At 41.2% G+C, this 21,670-nt stretch overlaps 6 protein-coding genes across 6 annotated transcripts; 5 read left to right on the top strand and 1 right to left on the bottom strand.

The window, feature by feature from the left end:
- Nucleotides 1-1,275: 1,275 nt before the first annotated feature.
- Nucleotides 1,276-3,031, top strand: BCR41DRAFT_391394 (hypothetical protein; the record flags this gene model as incomplete). Its single annotated transcript, XM_022028352.1, has 5 exons — nucleotides 1,276-1,457; nucleotides 1,535-2,066; nucleotides 2,166-2,195; nucleotides 2,344-2,727; nucleotides 2,828-3,031. The coding sequence occupies 5 exons, from the start codon at nucleotides 1,276-1,278 to the stop codon at nucleotides 3,029-3,031; spliced, it is 1,332 nt and encodes a 443-aa protein (XP_021886653.1).
- A 743-nt stretch (nucleotides 3,032-3,774) lies between these two features.
- Nucleotides 3,775-4,354, top strand: BCR41DRAFT_344372 (hypothetical protein). The gene has a single exon (XM_022022495.1). It carries the CDS (start codon nucleotides 4,039-4,041, stop codon nucleotides 4,300-4,302), a length of 264 nt encoding a protein of 87 aa, XP_021886652.1. The 5' UTR covers nucleotides 3,775-4,038; the 3' UTR covers nucleotides 4,303-4,354.
- A 3,331-nt stretch (nucleotides 4,355-7,685) lies between these two features.
- BCR41DRAFT_391392 (hypothetical protein) lies at nucleotides 7,686-8,957 on the top strand (the record flags this gene model as incomplete). The annotated part of the gene is made up of 4 exons (XM_022028351.1): nucleotides 7,686-7,782; nucleotides 7,955-8,274; nucleotides 8,362-8,601; nucleotides 8,727-8,957. The coding sequence occupies 4 exons, from the start codon at nucleotides 7,686-7,688 to the stop codon at nucleotides 8,955-8,957; spliced, it is 888 nt and encodes a 295-aa protein (XP_021886651.1).
- An 828-nt stretch (nucleotides 8,958-9,785) lies between these two features.
- BCR41DRAFT_344369 (hypothetical protein) lies at nucleotides 9,786-10,483 on the top strand. The gene has a single exon (XM_022022494.1). It carries the CDS (start codon nucleotides 9,911-9,913, stop codon nucleotides 10,160-10,162), a length of 252 nt encoding a protein of 83 aa, XP_021886650.1. The 5' UTR covers nucleotides 9,786-9,910; the 3' UTR covers nucleotides 10,163-10,483.
- A 210-nt stretch (nucleotides 10,484-10,693) lies between these two features.
- Nucleotides 10,694-13,267, top strand: BCR41DRAFT_344368 (hypothetical protein). The gene has a single exon (XM_022022493.1). The coding sequence runs from the start codon at nucleotides 10,799-10,801 to the stop codon at nucleotides 13,253-13,255; it is 2,457 nt and encodes an 818-aa protein (XP_021886649.1). The 5' UTR covers nucleotides 10,694-10,798; the 3' UTR covers nucleotides 13,256-13,267.
- A 24-nt stretch (nucleotides 13,268-13,291) lies between these two features.
- BCR41DRAFT_379578 (ABC-2 type transporter-domain-containing protein) lies at nucleotides 13,292-18,501 on the bottom strand. Its single transcript, XM_022027225.1, has 4 exons — nucleotides 17,476-18,501; nucleotides 16,996-17,372; nucleotides 16,408-16,884; nucleotides 13,292-16,292 (listed from the first exon to the last, which is right to left on the bottom strand). Exons 1-4 carry the CDS (start codon nucleotides 18,251-18,253, stop codon nucleotides 13,389-13,391), a joined length of 4,536 nt encoding a protein of 1,511 aa, XP_021886648.1. The 5' UTR covers nucleotides 18,254-18,501; the 3' UTR covers nucleotides 13,292-13,388.
- Between the last annotated feature and the right edge of the window lie 3,169 nt (nucleotides 18,502-21,670).

Raw genomic sequence — 21,670 nt, 5'->3', positions numbered from 1 at the left:
ACTCAAGCGCACACAATTCTGGACATCTCTTAACCAACATGTCGAGGCAGTACAATGGTGTGTACGGATATGTAGGATTGACTATCATAGTATCCTTCATAGATAGAGTGCGTAGATTTGGAATAAATACTCATTGTCCTCACTACTTAGGAAGTTGCAAAGAGATGTGCTGATGAAACGGGATTGAGGTGCTATTCTTTGTAGGCTCGTCACCAGCTTGAGGTTTGAAAGGTGGACTTGGCTTTTTAACAAGTATAAGAGCACTCTTGCGGAAAATACTTACTTCACACATAAGCTATAAGCTGGTATCTCCCAACTCAACATAAAATGCCACTAGTTGTATGAACAAGGTTCTTTTCTCTTCTCTTTACCACCAACATTGTGGCTTCTCGGCTCTACCCATTCAAAAAAAAAAAAAAAAAAAAAAAAAGGTTAAAAAACGGGGGATACAGGTAAATGGGTGCAAAAAAAAAAAATCCGAGATGCCAGCTAATAACTAATGTTTGCCCCCCTCTTATAAAACAGGCCTTAAACTATTATTGTGAGGAGTAGCCACCATCCATAGCACCAGACATGGGAAGAGATGATGTATGACAGTCCTGTGTGTTCTCTTACCTCACACTGGAAACAAGGCACAAAATACACCATTGCAATTATGACTTGGTATGGCCTATTCCTGTTGCAGCAGACATTGTTTGAAAGGATTGGCATTTTTATTACACGAAGGTAGAGCAGTGAACTTTATTCTAGCACTTTATCCACAACGCATCCTCATCTAGTAACGCTGTTTAGCTGTTTGTTCTCAAACTCCTATTCCGGCTATGTTTAATGAAATGCAGAGGTATAGAAGGAGCTGCTATCGAAAGGAAAGGCACCTCTACATCCTGGACTCAATCTGTGCTAGATTTCGATAAGGCAACGGCAGAGAGCTGAAAAAGTGCAGAGGTGAAAGAGTGCACAGTTGCCCATTGAAAGTATATAAAAATATCTGTATTTACATTGAATTTTGATAAACGGCTCTCTTTTTTCATATATTCAGACAACCTGTTTACAATGCTCGCCCTGGCCTAAACAGCCCATGTCAAAAGGATAGAAAGAATGAGAGCTGCATGGCATGGAAGAGAAGGGTATCCACTCTCATTGATCGAGAGTTCTGCAAAAAAAAAAAGAAGAAAAAAAACATGTTTGCTAAAGTTACTGTTGGCGAACATAAAGTTCTGATCTTTCCTTTCCTTTACTACCAGTCATTCCATCAACATTGCCCATTCTTCACTCATGTCTTCATCCAATGTTAAGGTCATCATTGTCGGCGCAGGCGTTTGTGGTCTACTAACAGCAATTCAACTCGAGCGTGCAGGCATGGACTATATTGTAGTTGAGAAAGCTTGCAAGTTCTCTCCCTTGGGTTCTGCACTCTCTTTGACACCTGCCTGCAACTACATACTTGATCAGTTGGGGTAATATTTGCATCTTTCACTGTCTAAACAATAAACCTCCTAAATTTACTTTCATTATTTTCTTAATGCATTTTTAGGCTTCTTGAAGAGATTCAAAAACATTCTCTTCCCTGTGCAAAGATCGACTACCTCCGTGATGACCTTTCCAAGGTTGGGTCGATGGATGCAGGCGATCAGATTACACATTATGGTTATTGCGGTATCCTCCTCACCCGCCCAACTCTCTATCATATCTTGCTTTCTCATGTACCCAAAGAAAAGGTCCATTGGGGCAAACGTCTGGTTGGCTTTAAACAAGACGACCATGGTGTCGAAATAGAGTGTGAGGATCTGCTCAGTAACAATGACAACAATAACAATAACACTGTAGTGTACAAAGGCGATATCTTGATTGGTGCTGATGGCGCATACTCGTCTGTACGTCGCAACATGTACAAAAACATGCAAGAAGAAGGCATTGTCTTGCCCAAGAAAGACCTGGCCCCCCTTCGGTTTGACTCTGACTGTGTTGTTGGTGTTACAGACGAAGTATCTTTAGAGGACTACCCTGCTTTGAAGCAAAAGAATGGTGACTTTTATGTGATCATTGGCAAAGAGAAAGCCATTCAGGTAATTCGAAACTTTATATAAAAAGAAAGAAAGAAAAAGGTCCCTGGTAGCTAACTTAAATGCAATATCGGTCATAGGTTTATATTTTTGCATTCTCAGAGAACCGCCTTGGATGGCAAATCTGTGCTCGTATGGATAAGCCCAAAGAGATCAAGGAACAAGATTTCCGTGGTGAATGGGCAAGTATTTTAGATTTCTAGCAACTTTGGAAACCAACATCGCCTTGCCATGATTTGACTAAACTGTATTCATTTCCATATTGAACTTCTGACTCTAGAAACCTACTGAAGCGGATGATCTATGCAACTTGGTCCGTCACTACAAGAATCCATTAGGTGGTACTGTGGGCGACTTGATAGACCGTACGCCCAAGGAACGCCTTTCCAAGATCCTGTTAGAAGACAAGTACTTCTCAACTTGGTATCATAAGCGCACAGTTTTGATGGGCGATGCTTGTCATAAGCATCTTCCATTTGGTGGCCAAGGCGCAAATCAGGCCATCCTTGACTCCGTCCATTTGGTGAACCAGCTCTATGGTATTCCTTCGAATTCTCTCCAAGATATTGAAAAATCATTCAAGGCTTATTATCAGTATCGTAGCTCGAATGCTAAAGAAGTCTTCAAGAATACATCGCTTGTTGGAACCATTCTCAGCTCACGGGTAATAACTGAATGTTTACACCCCTTTATTGTTATCCGTTACGAGGGTTATTATTTTATTTTAATTGGTTTTTTTTTTTTTTTTTTTTTTTGACATATAGGGATGGATCTCGGACATGGTGCGCTTTTTAGCATTGGCTCATTTGCCGGACTTTATTAATAACGCAGGAATGGACGGGATGAACACGGATCGACCGTATCTTTGCTTCTTGCCCCCGCCTGCGGGCCGTGGAACAGTAAAACCTAATCCCCAAGCTGTTCCTGTCCACTACAAAAGAGAATCTACTGTCGCTGCATTGGTGTGATGGGAACCTCATTTTACTTGAACCATTCATAATAGACCCACCATTTCTGTAGAAAATAGGCAAACATGGTTCTTTTTTACTTTAACAAAGATAACTTTATACCATGGACATGCCCCGTTTTGTGTCTCCAAGGGGGGTTTTTTTTGGGAGATCTGTTACATGATGACGCCTTTTGCACAACTGAATACCATTAATATCAGCTCTGAGGGTCCAGGGTCGCTAGTTGAATATTTTGTATCAGTTATCTATTTCGCAATACTGGATAATGATGATGAGAATGAGCATTTGACCATAGATAACGACCAAAGCCAAAAAGGCTTCCTTTCACTCCTATGGAAACGAGTTTCGAATTTAAAAGATTATACGACAGTGGTGTCAATGGTCCGTATGGTATTAGGTTGCTATTTTGATTTGAAGAAAGGCTAGATTGACATTGATGAAGGGCAGGATGTGGAGGCAACATTGAGAACCTTGGATTAGATGATTTCGAGAAATAAATAAGTACTACATTTAATATGAATATTTATGGTGTTCCCAAGCATTCACCAGATGCGAATACGAAGTAAATTCAAAATATCCGTTTTTTCCTTTATGGCTTAATATTCTTTATTTTTTTTCAGCTAGTCCTTTCCTTGGGATGGAAGGAACTAATAAACATTGGAGGCAGGATGAGGAACTTTTTTTTTTTTTTTTTTTTTTTTTTTGACTACTACTCAAGTAGCTAGTTAAGTGGTGGAAACTCCCTGGTAGAACAAACCATCTCCAAACATAACGAGCTCTCCTTGTCAATAGTCAATTGGCAACCTCCAAAGCGATAATGAGTATCCTTGTGACTGAGGAAAAATCTGTAATTTCGATCTTCTGGCCAACTATCATAACGCCAGCAGTATTCATCACCATATATACTAGCTTGGCAATGGATCTTGCCCGCAAATGTATGGAATGATTGTTGGCAAGGTATTCCTTCTTCTCCTTCTAAATAAAACTCCTGAGGTGCCACTCGGAGCATGATCTTGGGACGTTGTTCAGAGATATACCAAAAAATAATGGCGGGAGGGTTCAATAGCTCATTACCCACGGCAACCAAGACGGTTTCGTTTTTGTTAAAATTTGATGGAGCAGGAACAACGGCGTCCTTGAGAACCCTGTCAGGAACACTCGAACCAAAGCTAAGGTCAGTTAAAAAAGCGACCCAAAAGAAAGTAGACAAGGTAGTAAGGACTATAAGACGCTTCATGGTGATTATAGGAGCGTGGAGCGGGGAAGGATAAATACTCAAGAGATAAAAGCGAATATTAGCTTGGAAATGGTGGTGACCTTTTTATGCTTGCCTGTTTTTACGCCATATAAAAATAAAAAAAAAACAATAAACGCTGGTACCTAGGAGTTATAGAGGCAGTTTTAAATACAAAGCAAATGTATTGTGGCTGTAGCAACCACAGCAGCACCTACAAAGAGACGGTACACATTTTTTCCTTTAATTTTCCCATTGTTATATTATTCTTGTTGTTGCTTTTGTTCTCTAAGCTGAACCAATGGGGCTTTAATCAAGCTTCAATACCAGATTGAAGGGAATGCTTGACAGGAGAAAAAAAAAGAGGACGGAGGATCCACATTTCTGCTAGACAGGTCCATGTTGGAAACTATTCTTCGTCCATAAAACGTACAGAAGTGTCAACAATGCATGGGTATTGTTTGAGAATGGTGTGAATAGAGCTTGGTCGAAACAAAAGGCCAAAACTAAAGATGTCGTGGCGAATGCAAATGTGATCAAGGAACAGCACGGGAGAAAAGTACTAAAACAATAGTAGGGAATGATTTATTTCAAATGATCACCTTGGTATCTCAAATTATTGTTCCCAAAGTGTCGAGCATGCCGAGGACTCGTATTTGTCAGCGTCCACTGTCGATCACTGCTGTCGACTTCGATACACCACAATTCAAACAAAAAAAGCTGAGAAATGATTGATGTGACCTATGAAAAAAGGGCGTACATTACCTTGCAATGTCTTGCCGCGAATTTCTAAACTAAACAACTAAATTTAAAAATCCTTACACCTTACATCAACAGATAACAAATCAGGTGGCCAATGCTTATGATAGTTGGAACACAATAACTGCCGAGGGCTGTGCTGTCTCGTCCTTCCGTACTGTGTCCTTCTTTTTCTTTCCTTCCGATATCTTGGACGAGGAAATTTCGCCTGTTCACGCGTCAAGGGATGACCCCTTTAACGTCTGAAGAATTTTTCAAATAATTTGACGTTGCTGTTGACTGTGCATGCCAGGTTTTTCCGCGCCAATGGGCGCTTCTCTCTCATCCTCTTCTCCATATTTCCAGTTGGCTTGGATTCTTCGGATTCATGTACATCAGGCATTTGAGGCTAACGGCCAATGGGCAATTTGCAAAATGCTCCAGGGTGAATGGCAATGAAAGTTCAAAGTGTTTGTAATCACTTCGCCGTTATCGTCTGAAGCGGACAGAGAGGACTTCCCTAGTGGCCTGTTTCGGTCTCGTAGCTTTGAGCATCCGTCCATCGAATTTGATGCTCGAATGGATTGATCAGCTGTAACATAGAGAATTTTGTCTCAGTCTAAAGCTCTTTTGAATGATTCCGTTTGGTTTGTAAAGCTCTTCTGTAGTTCTATCATTGAACTTGTCGAGCTCCTTGTCAGCCGTTTTGATTTCATTGGTTTTGTCTACCCTTTTCTGTTTGCTCTTATTACCTTCCTTGTTCTTTTAAAGAGACGATTCGGATTTTTGAACATCGTTACCATCTTCCTCTTGGAGACAGTTTTTTTGAGGCACTTGGATTCGTTCTCCGGGAACTGTCCTTGATACTTGGTTTTCTTCCGTAATCTTCAAATGCTTGAGAATTTCTTCTCTCAGACTGTACGTTATCGTACAGGTTAGGAATATGAAGGCAAATGGATTTGGAGCCTTCCTTCATGTCGGTGAAAAAAAAAAAAAAAAAAAAAAAAAGATCAGAAACCAGAAAGAGACAGATTTAAAAAATCGAGAGCAGACGGACAGGGAGCTTTAATTAAGAGAGAAATAGGCTTTAGGATTTTCAGACTTGATTCAGACCCTGAAAAGTCCACGATTTACAGTATTACCTCTTATCTCCTTCCCTCCACCAAGGACAAGAAGTAAAAAAACATGAAGCTTTATGTTGAATCATAGCGAAGCGAAACACTAGGGAGGGTGGGAAGGAATAAATGTATAGTACAGTTGATGAACAGGTTATGCGAGGTTATAAGGAAGTGAAAGGATGACTCAATGATTCACATTAATGATCCGCCCACAGCCAAAGCCTCGTGCACAGGCATGAAAATATACAAATATACGAAGCAATTAGAACATCACAGAGTATATCAGAAAATCATAGAGAAAAAGACACGAGGTAATGAACATCCGCAAGATATCTGAAATAAATCAATGCATTGAGGGTAGAGAAGGGGGTATGTCTAATGTTAGAGAGCAATCGCAAGGCATTAAATCAAGATAAGCTTCAATTACATTCCTTCTCGTCACCAGAGGACCTTGTTTCAGCAGCATCCACATTACATACGCACGGGATTCAGGTTATGTTTCAAAAAAAAAAAAAAAAAAAAAAAAGAGCTGCTGAGGTGGCGGGAAAAAAAAAATTAGGTACGCGTGGACCCCATCCAAGTTCAGATGAGAGCATTCTGTCCGCGGTAGTAAAGAGAAAGAAAAAGAGAAGAGAGGGATGGGTAACAGTTCCCAGGTTCATCAATCTTTCCATTTTTACTCCTTCATAGTCGGGGGATCACATTTATGAAGAGAGCTAATTGGCTTATGTTAGGAAGCAATGGGTTGTTTTTATGTGAACATTAGAAGGATCTCATCCGCATTAGCTTCTCGGGGTATAAAGGAAAATTGACAAATATGAGAAAGAGCGAAAAATATCCCCGAGAGTATTGTGCATTGCGATGGTCTACATTTTAACAGATAGGGAAATCGCCTTGGCTATTCAACCACTGGTATGCTAGCATAGAGCTCGGTTTGGACTCAGCGGACCATTACTCGTTCCTCTTTTTAGTCCTCTTCCTCAGTAGAACCACTGCTGCAGACCAGACCATGTCCCTGTTACATCTGCAAAACCTGCTAGTCTGTGACACAAGTGAATATTTAAGGTTCCAGGGTCAATAAGCCTTGTCTTAGAATTAGCCACCTTGTCCAAGGATTTTATATAAAAGACATGCTTGTTGCCCCATCACTGAGGGAAAAAGAAGTCTTTTTCTTTTTATTATTGTTGTTCATTATCTTCAACCTCGCTTTTCTTTATCCATCCCATACTTTCCTTCACCACTTTCCCTAATACTCTTTATTAACGATTAATCTCAGCACCATTACTCACATTTTGTCCTGCTATAAAAATAACAACAGCAATAGCTAGCAACGTCAATAGCCAACAACGGCAGCAGCAACAGCAACTGGATCTCACTTCACCATATACATTCATACCTTACACATCACACAAACTCACATTCACATCATACAAACTCACATTCACATCATACAAACTAACATTACATCAAAACAATAATGAGGACAACATATTTCATAAACAGTGTGCTTATTGCCACTGCCAGCCTCTTTTCTCTCCTTCCTACAACATCTGCGCACATGGCCATGTCAAATCCACCTGGCCAGGCTGGTCCATGGTCAGATAATCCCAGTTACGAAGTTCATGCATGGATCGGCTTCAAAGGGAAGACGTTCCCATGTGGTACGTCCTCTTGATTCTTTTTCCTTTTTTTCCTCTTCTTCTATGCCCTAATGTGGAGACACTGTTGGTTGTGCCATATTTGGGCTCTTCTGGCTCTTTTTGTACTTTATTTTAAACGAATCGTCCTTTGTCTTCCATAATCAAAACTGACATTTTTGGTTTGTCAACACAGGAGGATATCCCAAGGGTCCTGTAACTACATACAGAGCTGGAGACATTATTCAAGTACGGTTCTGGAACCATCAAGTGAAAGACTATCAATCATTCCCTCCACCGGATAATATTCCTCAAGCACGCCATGGTGGTGGAGCTTGTGAGTTTTCTTTGTCGTATGATGGCGGTAAAACTTGGAACGTCATTGGACAATACACCAAGACATGTCCTGATATTTATTATGAATGGCCTGTTCAAATTCCTGCCAATGTACCCAGCTGTACTGACTCGGATCGTTGTCTATTTGCATGGTCATGGACAGCCTATGCTACGAACCAGGTAAAGAAAAAAAAACTTTTTTTTCCTTTTCTGAACACAATAGAGGATCAATTCCTAACCTTTATTTCTCGTTTTCTACCTACTTAGTTTTACCATCATTGTGCCAACGTTGTCATCAACAGTGCAGACCCGAATGGATCGCTTCCACCACTCGAGATGACTGTTACTAATGTAGAGCAGATCGGCCAAAAAGCAGATACAAATGCGGAAGGTGACAAAATCAAGACAAAGTCTACCGGCCCTAATAAGAATCAAACCACCACAAACACTAATGGATTCTATGCTGCAGGAGGAGCTGCTGGAACTCAAGGCATCGACCTTGGATTGGTAAGTCGAACAGAAATAAACAGGAGTAGCTCCATTGTCTCTTGGCTTTACTAATAAGACTAAAAAATGAAACTAATAATTTCTGTTTCTTTTTCTTTTTCTTTTTCTTTTTCTTTTGTATTTAGAATACTATCAAGGGAAAGACGCCACCACCTGATGAGGAGGATGATAAAGTTGGTAGCGGTAAAGGAGGCGATAACAGCAGTGGCGGCAATGGCAGTGGCAACAATGACAGCAGTGACAATGTCAGCAGGAACAAGGGTGGTCTTCGAATCGGAGCCAGCTCACGATTTGATCCAACATCACTAAAAGTCCTTCTTTTGATCTCAAGTGTATTAGTATCATTATATGCCTAAAAAAAAAACTCCCCCGGCTTTACTTCCTTTCATGACAATCTATAATTCCAAAAAAAAGAGCATAGACACATTTTACATTTTAATCGCCCTTGTACAAAAACACAAACCCCAAAATAAAAATATTGCTGTAATTTTATTTAATCTAAACATTTTGAAACGTTCAAAAGAACCCTTTTTGATCCGAGACCTGCTTCACACAGACACAGCACGCATGTTCATGTAAATTTACATTATGAACTGTGTAAACAGATGCCATTCATGCACAAACACACACATTCACAATCACACGTTGGCACAGACATGAAAAATCGCCGAGTAAACCAGTTGTTCTTTTTTTGGTTGCTGGCTGGTGGTTGGTCCAAATGAACTTCAGGAACAGGATTGCATCATGCGAATTAGACATCTTTTTTTAATACATTTTATATACTGACGTGCTCAGTTTGTGTTTGTGTGGATGGGGTCATTGAAGGGCGCCGTAACGAAGACAGTTTGCCCAACATTTACATTTACGAGTATGCTTCGTCTTTTCGAACTTCATTAGTATATGTAGACACATGCATGTCTTTTTCGCTGCGCAAAAATCCTTTCTTTCTTTTTCTCTTTCTTCTCACGTCGCCTCCTCTCTTTCTGTACAATAATCTATAATAATATTAATATTAATAATTAGCTGTGGCTCCTCTACTGTCGTATTTTATATTCTCAGTAAATCTATATATACACAACATGACGGAACAACAAGGCTTTCGACACGAATCATCTGGCAAACTCACCTATGTTAACACACGAGTAGATAGCAGAACTGGCGAACATGTCATCCTCTGGGACGATGTCCAAACGAGTTTTGCTGACGTTCAATACGTAGAAAAGGACGGAGCCATAGTAAATTTCATGGTAGATGATGGACTTGAAGAGTAAGTAAGGTTTAACGCTATTATAATCAAGAGGCAGAGGACATGTCCATTCCTTTTAACTTTTTATTTTTTATTTTTTTTTTATTTTTCCTCCTTTCAAAAAAGGCTCATCCCTCTAAGAATCCAATACCAGCCTGGAGTCATCCTCAATGTCAGGACTGCCTCTCCGTAGACAGTTATAATGTAAACACGATTATAGATACTGTATTACAGCATTATTTGATTGTTGGGTCCTCTCTTCTTATTCTATCTCTGATCTACCATGGCATTGTTGAAAGTTTATATGTTTTCTAATAATCAATAAAATCGATTTCAGGACGAATATTTTTCACTTCCACCATCTTTTCAATATTGATTGAATTTAATGACAATTGCACTAATCTGAGCCCCCCAACCTGTAGCCAACAGCGCCAATTGTTCAATCAGCGATCCTGCAGTAGGTCTATAATGTCCTCTTAGCGACCTAAAATCCACATGCCATCAGCAGGCGAAAGAATAGTCCAAGATCAACAGTCCAGCAGACTTTTGCCATTGAGAATAGGTGATTTGAGCAGAAGAGTGCAGGGATCGACTACCAAGATTGGACTGGATCATTTTCAGCAACCCAAGGAGGTCAGATAACAATTATGAACTCATGACGTACTCAAGACAATTACAAAACAAGGGTCTTTAGGTGCCTGAAATGAAGATCTAGTTAGTCCCTGCAGTAAAGAAGCTCTGTTGAATTTAATCCAATAAGATACATTCAATTGAAGACACTGTCTTTGAACATTAAATGATGTGAAACAAGAAAAGAGAATCTCTCATTTCAATGCTACATTAACATCGCCTCCTCCATCACCATCTTTGCTACAACGATCAGGATCATTTGGCCTCTGAACACAGCCACCTGCAGGCACTAGCCAAATGAATTGAAATGATATCAACCGCATGTTTCAAAAAACGTGTAGTCTCCTTTTCATTTTCCTTTCTTTCTTTCCTTCTTTCTTTCCTTTGCCCATTTTTCCTTACTCCTTTTTTTTTGGGGGCCAGACCAAGGCTTCAGCAAAGATGTCTTTATCCAACACCTTTCACCGTCATCTTAGTGACCAACATAGTAACCATAGCTTCAGCAATTGCAATAGTTACATCCCTTCCAAAAGAACGCCTTTACAAGTACCAGAGTTGCTACGAATCATTTTTTCTTTTCTCAGTCCTCACTGCCTCCGGTTCTCAGTAGGACCTGTCTGCCGTCAATGGTACGACATCTCAAAGGCATGGCAACTAGCTAACTCGGTTGTGACCTGGACGGAGATCTGGCAAGAGGGTGAAACACTTCAGGAACAAGTTCTTCAACAAATTGATAACGGTGCTCAACACTTGGTCATGAAGACATTGGGTTTAAGTACCTATTATAAAACTCATCCAGAGAGCTGGACTGGGCTTTTAGAGCATCTCCAACTCTTGTCTACACCTGTGAATGACCAACAGCAGCAACAACAACAATACCGACGATATCTCCAGATTAAAGATCTTAAACTCGAGGGGATTCTGGAAGCGGAAGCACATCTATTCCCATTGTTAACTATTATTGGTTATCAACTGACGTGTATTGAAGTTGATCATGTCCGAACAAATCAGATCCCTATCAACAAGATTTTATGTCTCTGTCCACAGCTACTCACTTTTCGTTGGATCAACAGCAGAGGCATGGCTGCATACTATGGAGCAGCTATATTACAGGAAGAACAAGATCAAGGCGAAAAAAACGAAAACGAAGACGAAAAAGAAAATGAAGAAGAAGAAGAAGAAGAAGAAAGAAATGAGGATAAAGAGGCAAAATCAATGACAACAGCAATAGAAGCAATAGAACTACCGGCTCGCCTTCGATTACGGTCGCTCACTCTAGGATTCATGTTTGTGGAAAGAACAGCATTGAAAAGATTATTACAAGCCTGTCCAGATTTAGAAGAACTTTGTTTAAAACGACTTCAACGAGGCAGGATTCATCTCTTGGATGGATTTCCTTATCTCAGCACTCAATATGCCTCCTCATTATTCGAAGGCATGTTCCTTTCTGACCTCACAGCCTCCTGTCCTAAACTAGTCAAGGCCCATTTCTCAGGGGGTCTACATGACGGTTGGGCGCAACGGACACCCTCTCAAGTGGATGGTATATTTGAGGAACTCGCTTGTGTGAAACATTGGAGTTTTTGGTCGATGGATTTTACTCGAGCAACTTATCTTGCTTTCCTTAAGAGACAACAATCTCAACTAATGGATCACACTCTGACAACCCTGGAAATCATAGATACTAACTCTGTCGGGGATTGGTGTGGAAATTTGCTTCATTCTTTTCTGTGTGAGGCGAGGCAGCTACGACACCTCAAGGCCCCTCATGTCCAGTTTTCAATTGCTTGGTTTGACATTGAAGAGATCTTGGATGATCCGGAAGAAACGCCAGAATATCATGGCGATACTATCATGATGGATATGAGTGGGGCTCTGCATATGAATTCGCATACGGACACGAACTCAGACATGGACACAATCAATTCTTCTTCATCATCTTCTTCTCCTCCTTCTCCTCCTTCTCGTCATTGCAAAAAGATCTGGGCCTGTCGCAATCTATCCACTCTTCAAATCGCCTGCGCTGGCCGTAGCTGGGATAGGAGCCGGCGTGACCTTGCTGCTAGAGACTGTCGAATCATGTTTGGGTACTTGAGTAAAATGGTACCTAACCTAGAGGAGTTATCTCTAAGATTGCCCAAGATACCTACTTTGGATTTGGGCACAGGACTCTGTCTGTTGACAAGGATGCACAAGCTTGAACGGCTGGAGATCAAGTCAATAGAGGAAATCAGATCACCAATCCCATGGAATGTCGATTGGATTCAGAAACGTCTCTCAACTGCACAAAAATTGAAATTGCGGTTACGACTCACGCAGGCTTCTTTCAAGCAAGACTTCGCTTCAAACAGCCATTCCAAAGACGCTTTTGAACCGAACATTGCTACAGATAATCGAGATTCTCTAAAATCCCACGACGGACAGGAACAAACTATATTATCCAACGATGTTTTGGCTTCTTCCTCTTCTTCCCTTTCTCACCCAGACTACATAATCGATGGAGTCGATACACGGAATATAGGGTGTTGGCAAGACATTGTGAGTTTACTGCAGGATCGAATGAACAATGATTGGTGCTGTTGGCCCCGGATGGAACATATTGACATTGGTTCGGATGATGGCGTATCCGACTGTTCAAATTCTCTCAACAAGTTGATGGACGCTATCAAGAAGTATCGGCCTACGATCAATGTTGTACGTTCTAAAATCACTCCACCCAAACCTTCAGGTGTCATCATTAATAGGCCCTGGAAATGCGGCAAGGGCCGACTATTTTGAACAATAAACGAGAAAGAATTTTTTTTTTTTTTTTTTAAAGTTTGATATTTATTATTATATACAAGATGAATATTATTTGTATGTTTTGGTTATTAGTTTTTTTTTTTCCTTATTCTAAAAAGTTGCTTCTATTTTAGCGACGATCCCAGCGAACATAGCGGATCGCAACCATGAGCATGATGACGTTGAAGGCAATGTAAATGAACAAGATACCCAAGTTCCTCCAGCGATTATCAAAGTCCATATTCAAGTTCCTATAGAAGTCTTGACCGTATTCGTATTGACAGTATTGGCAATTCGAGGTATCATTGGGATTGTTGAGGTATCCCATAGCCTTCTCCAAGAATGTAGCCGCATAGGATCCACAAGTTTGACCAGCAGGTACATTGAAGATCGAATATTCATCGTTAGCGCAGCGGACAGGTACGTTATGCAACTGACTTGCGACCAAACCCTCGATGATGTAATGGTAAGGATCCAACCAGTAAATCCAGGAAGACCAGAACTTGGGCATGGCTGCGAAGGGGATCATGACACCACAGAACAAATTCAAAGAACTGAAAATGAAGGGGTTCAGCAATGCAGCCACTGTAGTCGAGGGAGTCAAAGCGGCAATCAATTGGCCGAGGGTGATCGCAAACAGGGAAAAGACTGTGATCATCAACCAAGTGTAGAACGTCAAGACCGAATCTGAGACGAAACCAACAGTCCAGTAGAAGACCAAGAAGAAGACAGTTGCCGACAAGACGATGTAGGGGATCTCAATCAAGATGATGGACAATGCAAAGGGCTTCCAACCATAGTATTTGCCAGCGAACTCGCGGTAGAACCATTGACGCTCAGTATGGAAACGAGGTTCAACCATGTTAACGAGCAGAGCAGCCATAACCATGATCTGGAAGATCACAAAGACACGGGATTGGAGATCGACCTTGGTAGCACCGAGTTTGTAAAAAGAGAAACCGTTAAGAAGAGCAAAGACGATCATCATGAAGATACGACCAAAGTTGTACTGAGGAAGACGCCAGTAGGTCCTGGACATGCGACGGAAGACATATTTGAATTGTGTGCGGAAGTCGGTTGCGAACTCAAGTCCTTCGTCCGAAGAGGCAACGGCCTGCCCGGTACCATTGTTGGTATGAGCAGGGGTCTTGCGAGTAGCCTTAATATCCTCCAACAGCTTGGTTTTCTCAGGGGAGGAGGCCCAGATCTGGGGCCAGTCAAGACCAGAATGGCGCGCATTGACAACGTCCAAAATATATTCAGCAGGATTGGCATCTGGGGCGCACTTGGGAGCACCGTTCTTTTCAAAGTAATGGATCAATTCAGAAGAGTCATGACCAAGCTCACCAAAGAATACGGTCTTACCGCCCTTGGCCAAGAGCAAGAGATCATCAAAGAAAGCAAAGAGCTGAGACGATGGCTGATGGATGGTACACAAAATAGCCTGGCCCTGATCAGTCAACTTGCGCATGAAACGCATGATGTTATAGGAGGCCTGGGCATCCAAGCCAGATGTTGGCTCGTCCAAGAACAGGAGCTTAGGCTTGGCCACCAGTTCGACACCGATAGTGAGGCGCTTGCGCTCCTCGACCGAGATACCAAGTCCGGATTCAGTTGTACCGATCAATGCGTCAGCAATGTTCTCCATCTCGAGAATATGGATAATTTCCTCAACATAGGCGTTCTTCTCTTCCTCAGGGACATCAGCAGGTTGACGCAAGTAAGCGGAGAAACGAAGGGCTTCACGGACAGTGCATTCAGGAACATGGACATCGAGCTGCTCGCAGTATCCGGTTGTGCGCTGGAAGTCGCGACGAAGGGGCTCGCCATCGACTTCGATCTGACCAGTGACAGTACCAATGTTCTTGCGCTGAGCAAGGACATCCAAGAGAGTGGTTTTTCCTGCACCAGAGGAGCCCATCAAGGCTGTCATGGTACCGGGCTTGACAAGACCTGCAATATTGGTTAAGAGTTGCTTCTTGCCGGAAGGATCTGACTTGTAAGGGACAACATAGTCGAGGTTCTCCCAGGCGAAGACAGCTCCCTTGGCCATTTCAAGTTCAATACCAGAGTTTTTGGCACGGCCGCCAGATGTAGCAGGGTTCGAGGCTTCGATAGTCGAGGCAGAAGCAGAGAGAGGACCGGCAGAAGCAAGACCAGACTCTTCGTCCTGAGGCTTGTTGTTGATAGTGACAGAGCCCTTCTTGAAAACGTTGGTTGAGAAACCACCTTTGCCAAACTCAATCTTTTCAAGAGCCAAGCAGGTGATGGCAACAAAGAGCAACCAGAACAAGAAGACAGCAAGGACATCCCACCACATATCAGCAGTCTTGTAGCGGTAGGCAGCATACAGATAATCAGAGCCATCGACATAAGTCATTCCGGGCTTGGAACCAGCAAGAGAGCAGACCTGGTACTGGACATCATTGTAGGAAGGACCAGAGGGGATCATGGTGTAACCAGAGCAATCAAACTGAAGACCACGCATTTCATTGGAGATCAAAGCTTTGAAAGCATAGGCCAGGGGATTGATCCAGAAGATCCAGACGAACCAAGGATGCATGGATTGATAGGGAATCATATATCCAGAATACAAGATCAAAGCCAAGAGAAGCAGACCCGAGTTACGAGAGGCAGCATCGAAGGTGGAGGAGACTGCAGCCCACATACGGAAGAAGGCAGTCATACAGAACGCGGCTAAGAACAGGACCAGACAGAAGAAGAAGAATTTGCCTGCTTCGAGTTGCAAGCCGGACATGAAGTACAAGACAACGGAGAAGAGAACAACCTGGGCAATAATCAAGGGGATATCAACAACAATCTGGGCAATGGCAAAGGCAGAGGGACGGTACATGGCAAAGCCCTTGTGCTTATACAAGATGGGGCGACCTTGCAGAGCTGAGGGAAGTTCGGCTTGAGAAATCAGGGCATTGAACAAAAGAGCAAAGAACAGGACACCTCCACGAGTGAAGGCACCGTTGCCATCGGTATGAAGTTTGAAGAAGACAGATCCGACAATAATAGCTTTGATAACCTGTTGTTAACAATTCATAAAAAAAAAAAAAAATAAAGAAAGCTGTTAGCTCTTGATCATTTTTGTAGCTCCATGTTTAAGCATGTATATATATATATATATATATATATCTTACATTAGAGGCATAACGAGAAACGACCGAGGTCATGTCTCCACGGGTGAGCTGAATCTGGCGCACAGTCAAAACCTTGACCTGGCCTGCAAAAGAGATGGTATAAGGATTCTTGACTGAGACATGTTTCTGCTTAACCTGTTTGGTGGCCTCCTTGAAGTGGGCTGCAGGAATGTGTTCACTAACAGAGGTCTGGTATTCGATACGGTTTTTCTCGACTGTGGTGTAAAAGGATGAGGCCCTGAATGCATCCTCAAACTGCTTGGGAGTATTGGGGACCCTGCCCTCAAAACCTGGACGAGGCTTACGCTCATGGGGATCAGTCACAGCAGTCAAGAAGTCAGCAGTTGTCTGACGGCTAGGGCATTCAAAGCCAAGGTTGATGAAGTATTGGCGTGCCTCGTTGGCAGGACCAAAGTAGATGCAGCGACCTTCATAGAGGAGAATGACCTTGTCGAAGAGATCATAGATGTTTTCGGACTAGAATCGTACCAATGTGAGACATGTTTATCAATTAGTCAATACGCTTTTTTTTTTTTTTTTTTTTTTTTGCAAGGATATAACAAAATAGATATATATGCAAACACTTACAGCTTGATAGATAGAAACCATGGTAGCCTTCTTCATCAAGTTGGTCATGACACGGAGAGACTTGACGTAGTCGAGAGCAGAGGAGGCATCGAGACCACGAGTGGAGCCATCCCACATGTTGACGGATGAGCGGGTCGCCATCTGCTCTGCAATGGACAAACGCTTGCGCTCTCCTCCAGAAACACCACGGATGAAGGCATTACCGACGACAGTCTCAATCTGTTTGGTCAAACCGTACATTTTGGTGAGGACGTCCAAGAATTCGTCAACGAATTGCTTCTTGTGAGACTGCTCAGGAAGACGCTTGCCAGGGGTCTTGGTCTTCAAGGCTGTAGTCAAGGTCTGACGGACGGTCAATGTTGGGTAATGGAAATCATCTGATAAAATAAAGAACAAAAAGTATTACATTAGCAAAAATTGTTTTATATCTCTTCAACTCTCTCTCTAAAAGATAAAGGCGAATTAAGTATAAAGGGTTACCTTCTTGGTTATACAAGACTTCACCACGATGATGAAGAGCGATTTCATGGGCGGTGAAGGGTCCGTAGGTGACTTCACCGCTGACCTCCTTATAGTTCTTGCGGTCATTAGCAAGGACACGCAAGAGGGTTGAGCATCCAGCACCAGGACGACCGAGGACTAGGATCATCTCTCCATCCTTGCAGTATCCATTCATAGGGTGGAGAATGGTCTTGGTGATAGACTTTGGTTGGGAGGATTGTTTGGAGAAGGCCTTCTTGGCCCAAAAGTAAGGGTTGATGAGATTGGAAAGACCGATGAAAGGATCAGCAAAGGTCTTGATGTATTGAGCACCTACTCCCTCGCCCAAGACTTCCAAGTTTTCCCAGACAACACCAAGGTTACGACGCTTGATTCCAGCATCGTCAGCACGGGGGATGATGTCCTGAAGATAATTGGTCAGATCGAAATCACCATTATCACCAAGAACTTTTTCACCGGTTTGAGTGCGATAGATGGAAGATCGACGGGTAAGCTGACGTTCCAAGTTCTTAAAGTCCTTCTCTGCGTTAACGACATTGACACGAGAAGGGCCTTCACCCCAGCGACCACTGATGGCATCTTCATAAGTGCCGCCTTCAGAGTGCTCGTTGTCTTCATCTTCATCCTCCTCATTTTCAACAGTCTTTTCACTGTCATTGAGCGAGATGATGGTTTCTCGTTGTTGTTGTGCATAAGGGGAAGCGTTGCGTAAGATACCATGGGGCTGTCCCAAGTCCTTTTCACTTGGGTTCGTCATTATGTTTGTTTAAAATGAGTAGGGAGTGGAGAAATGAAAATAGGGAATAAAATAAACCGGTGTTCAATAATGCGTTACACACGTTTGGGGGGATTGCTGTGCTGCTTAAATAAAGTGGAGTGCAGAATAAACAAGGGTAAAGGAGTGGAGAGCGTGAATGAGTGTTACAAAATGCAAGTGAAAATGATGCTTTTTTGTTGTCTATGCGTTGGTATTAAGTAAAATACAAAGAATGAAGAAAAAAAAAAAAAAAAATAATGGTAATAAGGGAGATGATGATGAAGAAATGATGAAGAAATGATGAAGAAAAAGAAGAAAAAAAAAAATACTAGAGAAAACAACCAGCTTTTTATATTTTTTTTTTTGTCCATTGCTGTTGTTTATCCATTTACCCGATGCCGTAACTGTTGATAAGGCGAGTTTTTCTCCCTCCTCTGTCAATGCTCGAATACGATAGAACCAGCGGTTTTAATTTTAAAAAAGAAGTCGGACATTCGATTTAGTGGAAATAAATTTTTAACTTTTGATACTTCTGTATACTTGGATTGAATTGGTTTGGTATTCAATCAAATATATGGCCGGCACCTCTTATTCCCGAAGAAGAAATTGATAATATCATAGTCATATATATTTAGAGCCATACTTGTAAGAACCTAATGCCTGATTAATAAGGGACCAAAGGCTAAACTCCTCCCGGGGGTAGAGAGAAAGTAGATAGACACCTCTCTTTGACAAGGAGTAGAAACAGAGAGACAGGAGGGGTAATAGCAGATTAAAGTCAAACAATATTGTATTCAAAAGTCAATTAGCCTGTTCATCCTAAGTATCTCAGGGGGATCATTCACGGCAGATAAAGCCTAGTCATTCGTAATATATTATAGGAACCAATTGAGCATCGACTGAAAGTATAAAAAAGTTGATCATCCTTGCCACCGTGTCCCACGTTTGCTCAATGGCAACCGGGTTTAATTTTCCCCATTAAACTGATCATCTTCTTTCCCTTTCATCCTTCTCACACATCCAATTGGGCGCAACATGCAATATGTTCACAACATATCAAACTCTTTCTCCACCATTGTTCAGCTCCACACGCTCACACTTATTTTATTTATTTTTTGAAAAATGTACATGTTATATATAATAATATAGTGCTGAGACGCATTTTCTATCACCCGTAATTTGTTGGATTCCATTCTCTTTGTATCATTCATCTTATAAGTCCTATATAGGCTACATATATATATATATGTGTGTGTCAACTCATTATAGGGCGAAGAAAAAAAAAAAAAGTTTTCTCCACCTGCATCAAGAAAGGGAACGAAGGGCAGGCAAGGAAGGAGGCAAAAATAGCTTTAAGATATTTTTTTTCTTTTTTCTTTTTCTTTTTTTTTTTATAATTCAGTCCCGGTTAAAAGTGAACTTGATAATAAGGAGTGTCCTCTACCTTCATCCAGTCTCCTCCCTCAGCATCTCACCAGAATATTTCCTTGCCAGTATTTTTTTTTTTTTTTTTTTTTTTCTTATTTTCTATGCTCTTTCCTGATCAGCCCTCAGGCTGATTTTCTTTTTCATATACGGCATTTTTTTTAATCGACTGCAAAAGCCACAACTTCAGTCGGGCTTTTTATTTCTTTCATAGACGACTGTTTCTCTATTCTATCAATAGCAACCTGCATGGCATACATGCACGGGAGTAGAACAAGGTATATATATATTAATATATGTATATTTATATATATATATATATATATATATACCATTGTTATATATATATATTTTTTATACTTTTTAATATGGATAGACTGTGCCATTACGAGGAAAAGATAGGGTGAAAGGGTTTTCTAAAAGGCCGTTCGGAGATCATAAAACAAGTAGAGCTGCATCGAATGTACCACGTTGCATTTACCTTTTATCTTTCATTCCCCCCATTTCCCATTCCCCATTCCCCCGTCCCCGTTATGTTTTCTTTACCACGGACTTGAACTTTTAACAATCGACTCCTGCATCCTGCTCTTCCTGATTCATTTTTTTTTTTTTTTTTTTGCTTTTCTTATCGCTTGCTTGCCTCGATTTGTAATGTTGAAAAGGATCTGCTACATCAGTGAACTGGTCTCTGATTACGAATAATTTATTTAGGCCGGTTTCATTCCTGTATACCTTTCCTTTTTCTCTTGTTTTCTTTTCTCTACTCCATAATGAGACGGATCATTGTTAGTCTCAAACTCAATGAGAGAGTAAAAAAAAAAAAAAAAAACTTGATTTGTCAGGGTGGGACTTTTTTTTTTTTTTTTTTATGGTGTGGGATAAATTTTTCCGAAGAGAAAGTGGAGTTTAAAAAAAGGAAATCGGCAGCCACGGCAGAGTTTCCCCATTTGGAAAACAATTGACTCTAATTTTATATACAAACTGGGACAAGTTGATGAGCATAGAAACTGACAGCTAAAATGAAATAAAGATCTATACATGTACTTTGCTGTCATCCTGCATGCACTACGAACAATCTTTTTTTATTCATTTGTTTAAAAACTCACCAGTTCGCCTTCATTGTGCCTTTATTTTATACTTTCCTAAAATGCCGATCTCTTCGATCCGCTATTTTATAAATTATCGCTATTTTCTCGAGCTTTGATGGCAAAGTATAACAAAGGATGGGCCAAGTTGGAGAGCGTTTATTTTAGGGATTCAGGGTTCTTTTACGAGCTTAATAACAATTAAGGTTGCATGGAAGTAGTTCTTTATATGTGAGTAATATACGGCACTTGTCTAGTATCAGATTAAGTCTTTTCATTAGCCCTACCTTTGAAACAAATACATGTGCTAAAGACATACTTACAAAGCACAAAGTTTCCTTTCAGGGTATATGCCTCAAGAAGAAATAGGACAAGGACATGGAGTTGAAGAGGAAGCAGTACAACTCTTGCTCCTCACGTTTCTTTACTTCCTGTACTCATTGTGTTATCTGCACCGCCAAGTTTGGTGGCATATTGACATGAAACATGTAGATTGATGAAATGTAGGTCCAGTCCAACTGAAACCATAACAAGGACCCATTTTCGAACGTTATTATCAATCAACAATTCAAGGTGCATGGCCTATTTTTTTTGCATGAAATAAAATTGACATGGATACACATGAATAGGAGATGGTTACACCCGACAGGAAGTGCCAGTAAAACGGATTTCACTGTGCTCTCCCAGCCGAAGAAGCTTCTCAAAACTCAATAAATGTATCTTTTTTTTCTTTTCTTTTCTCTTCTAAGACTCTAGGACCACCACATTACTCCGAGCGCATATTTGATACTGTATCCCTTGCAAAATGCTTTCTTTTTTTTTTTTCTTGTTTTTTTATTGTATACAGGTAAGGTCAGTTGGCGCTTCTAATACAATATCAATGCAAGGAAGTCCTCCCTCGTCAACA

The sequence above is a fragment of the Lobosporangium transversale genome (genome assembly GCF_002105155.1).
Source record: "Lobosporangium transversale strain NRRL 3116 chromosome Unknown BCR41scaffold_1, whole genome shotgun sequence".
NCBI classification, from domain to species: Eukaryota; Fungi; Mortierellomycota; class Mortierellomycetes; order Mortierellales; family Mortierellaceae; genus Lobosporangium; species Lobosporangium transversale.
Note: the sequence above shows the minus strand (reverse complement) of the source record. Positions and strands in the feature narration are given on the sequence as shown.

What these genes read in the sequence shown, in the direction of transcription:
- BCR41DRAFT_344372 (XM_022022495.1), top strand. Translation starts at nt 4,039, where the DNA reads ATGATCTTGGGACGTTGTTCAGAGATATACCAAAAAATAATGGCGGGA.
- BCR41DRAFT_344368 (XM_022022493.1), top strand. Translation starts at nt 10,799, where the DNA reads ATGTTTCAAAAAACGTGTAGTCTCCTTTTCATTTTCCTTTCTTTCTTT.
- BCR41DRAFT_344369 (XM_022022494.1), top strand. Translation starts at nt 9,911, where the DNA reads ATGTCCATTCCTTTTAACTTTTTATTTTTTATTTTTTTTTTATTTTTC.
- BCR41DRAFT_379578 (XM_022027225.1), bottom strand. Translation starts at nt 18,253, where the DNA reads ATGACGAACCCAAGTGAAAAGGACTTGGGACAGCCCCATGGTATCTTA. An exon ending in AGTCTTGTATAACCAAGAAG is followed by an intron (nt 17,373 to 17,475) that starts GTAACCCTTTAT and finishes TTATTTTATCAG; the next exon opens with ATGATTTCCATTACCCAACA. An exon ending in TTTCTCGTTATGCCTCTAAT is followed by an intron (nt 16,293 to 16,407) that starts GTAAGATATATA and finishes TGTTAACAACAG; the next exon opens with GTTATCAAAGCTATTATTGT.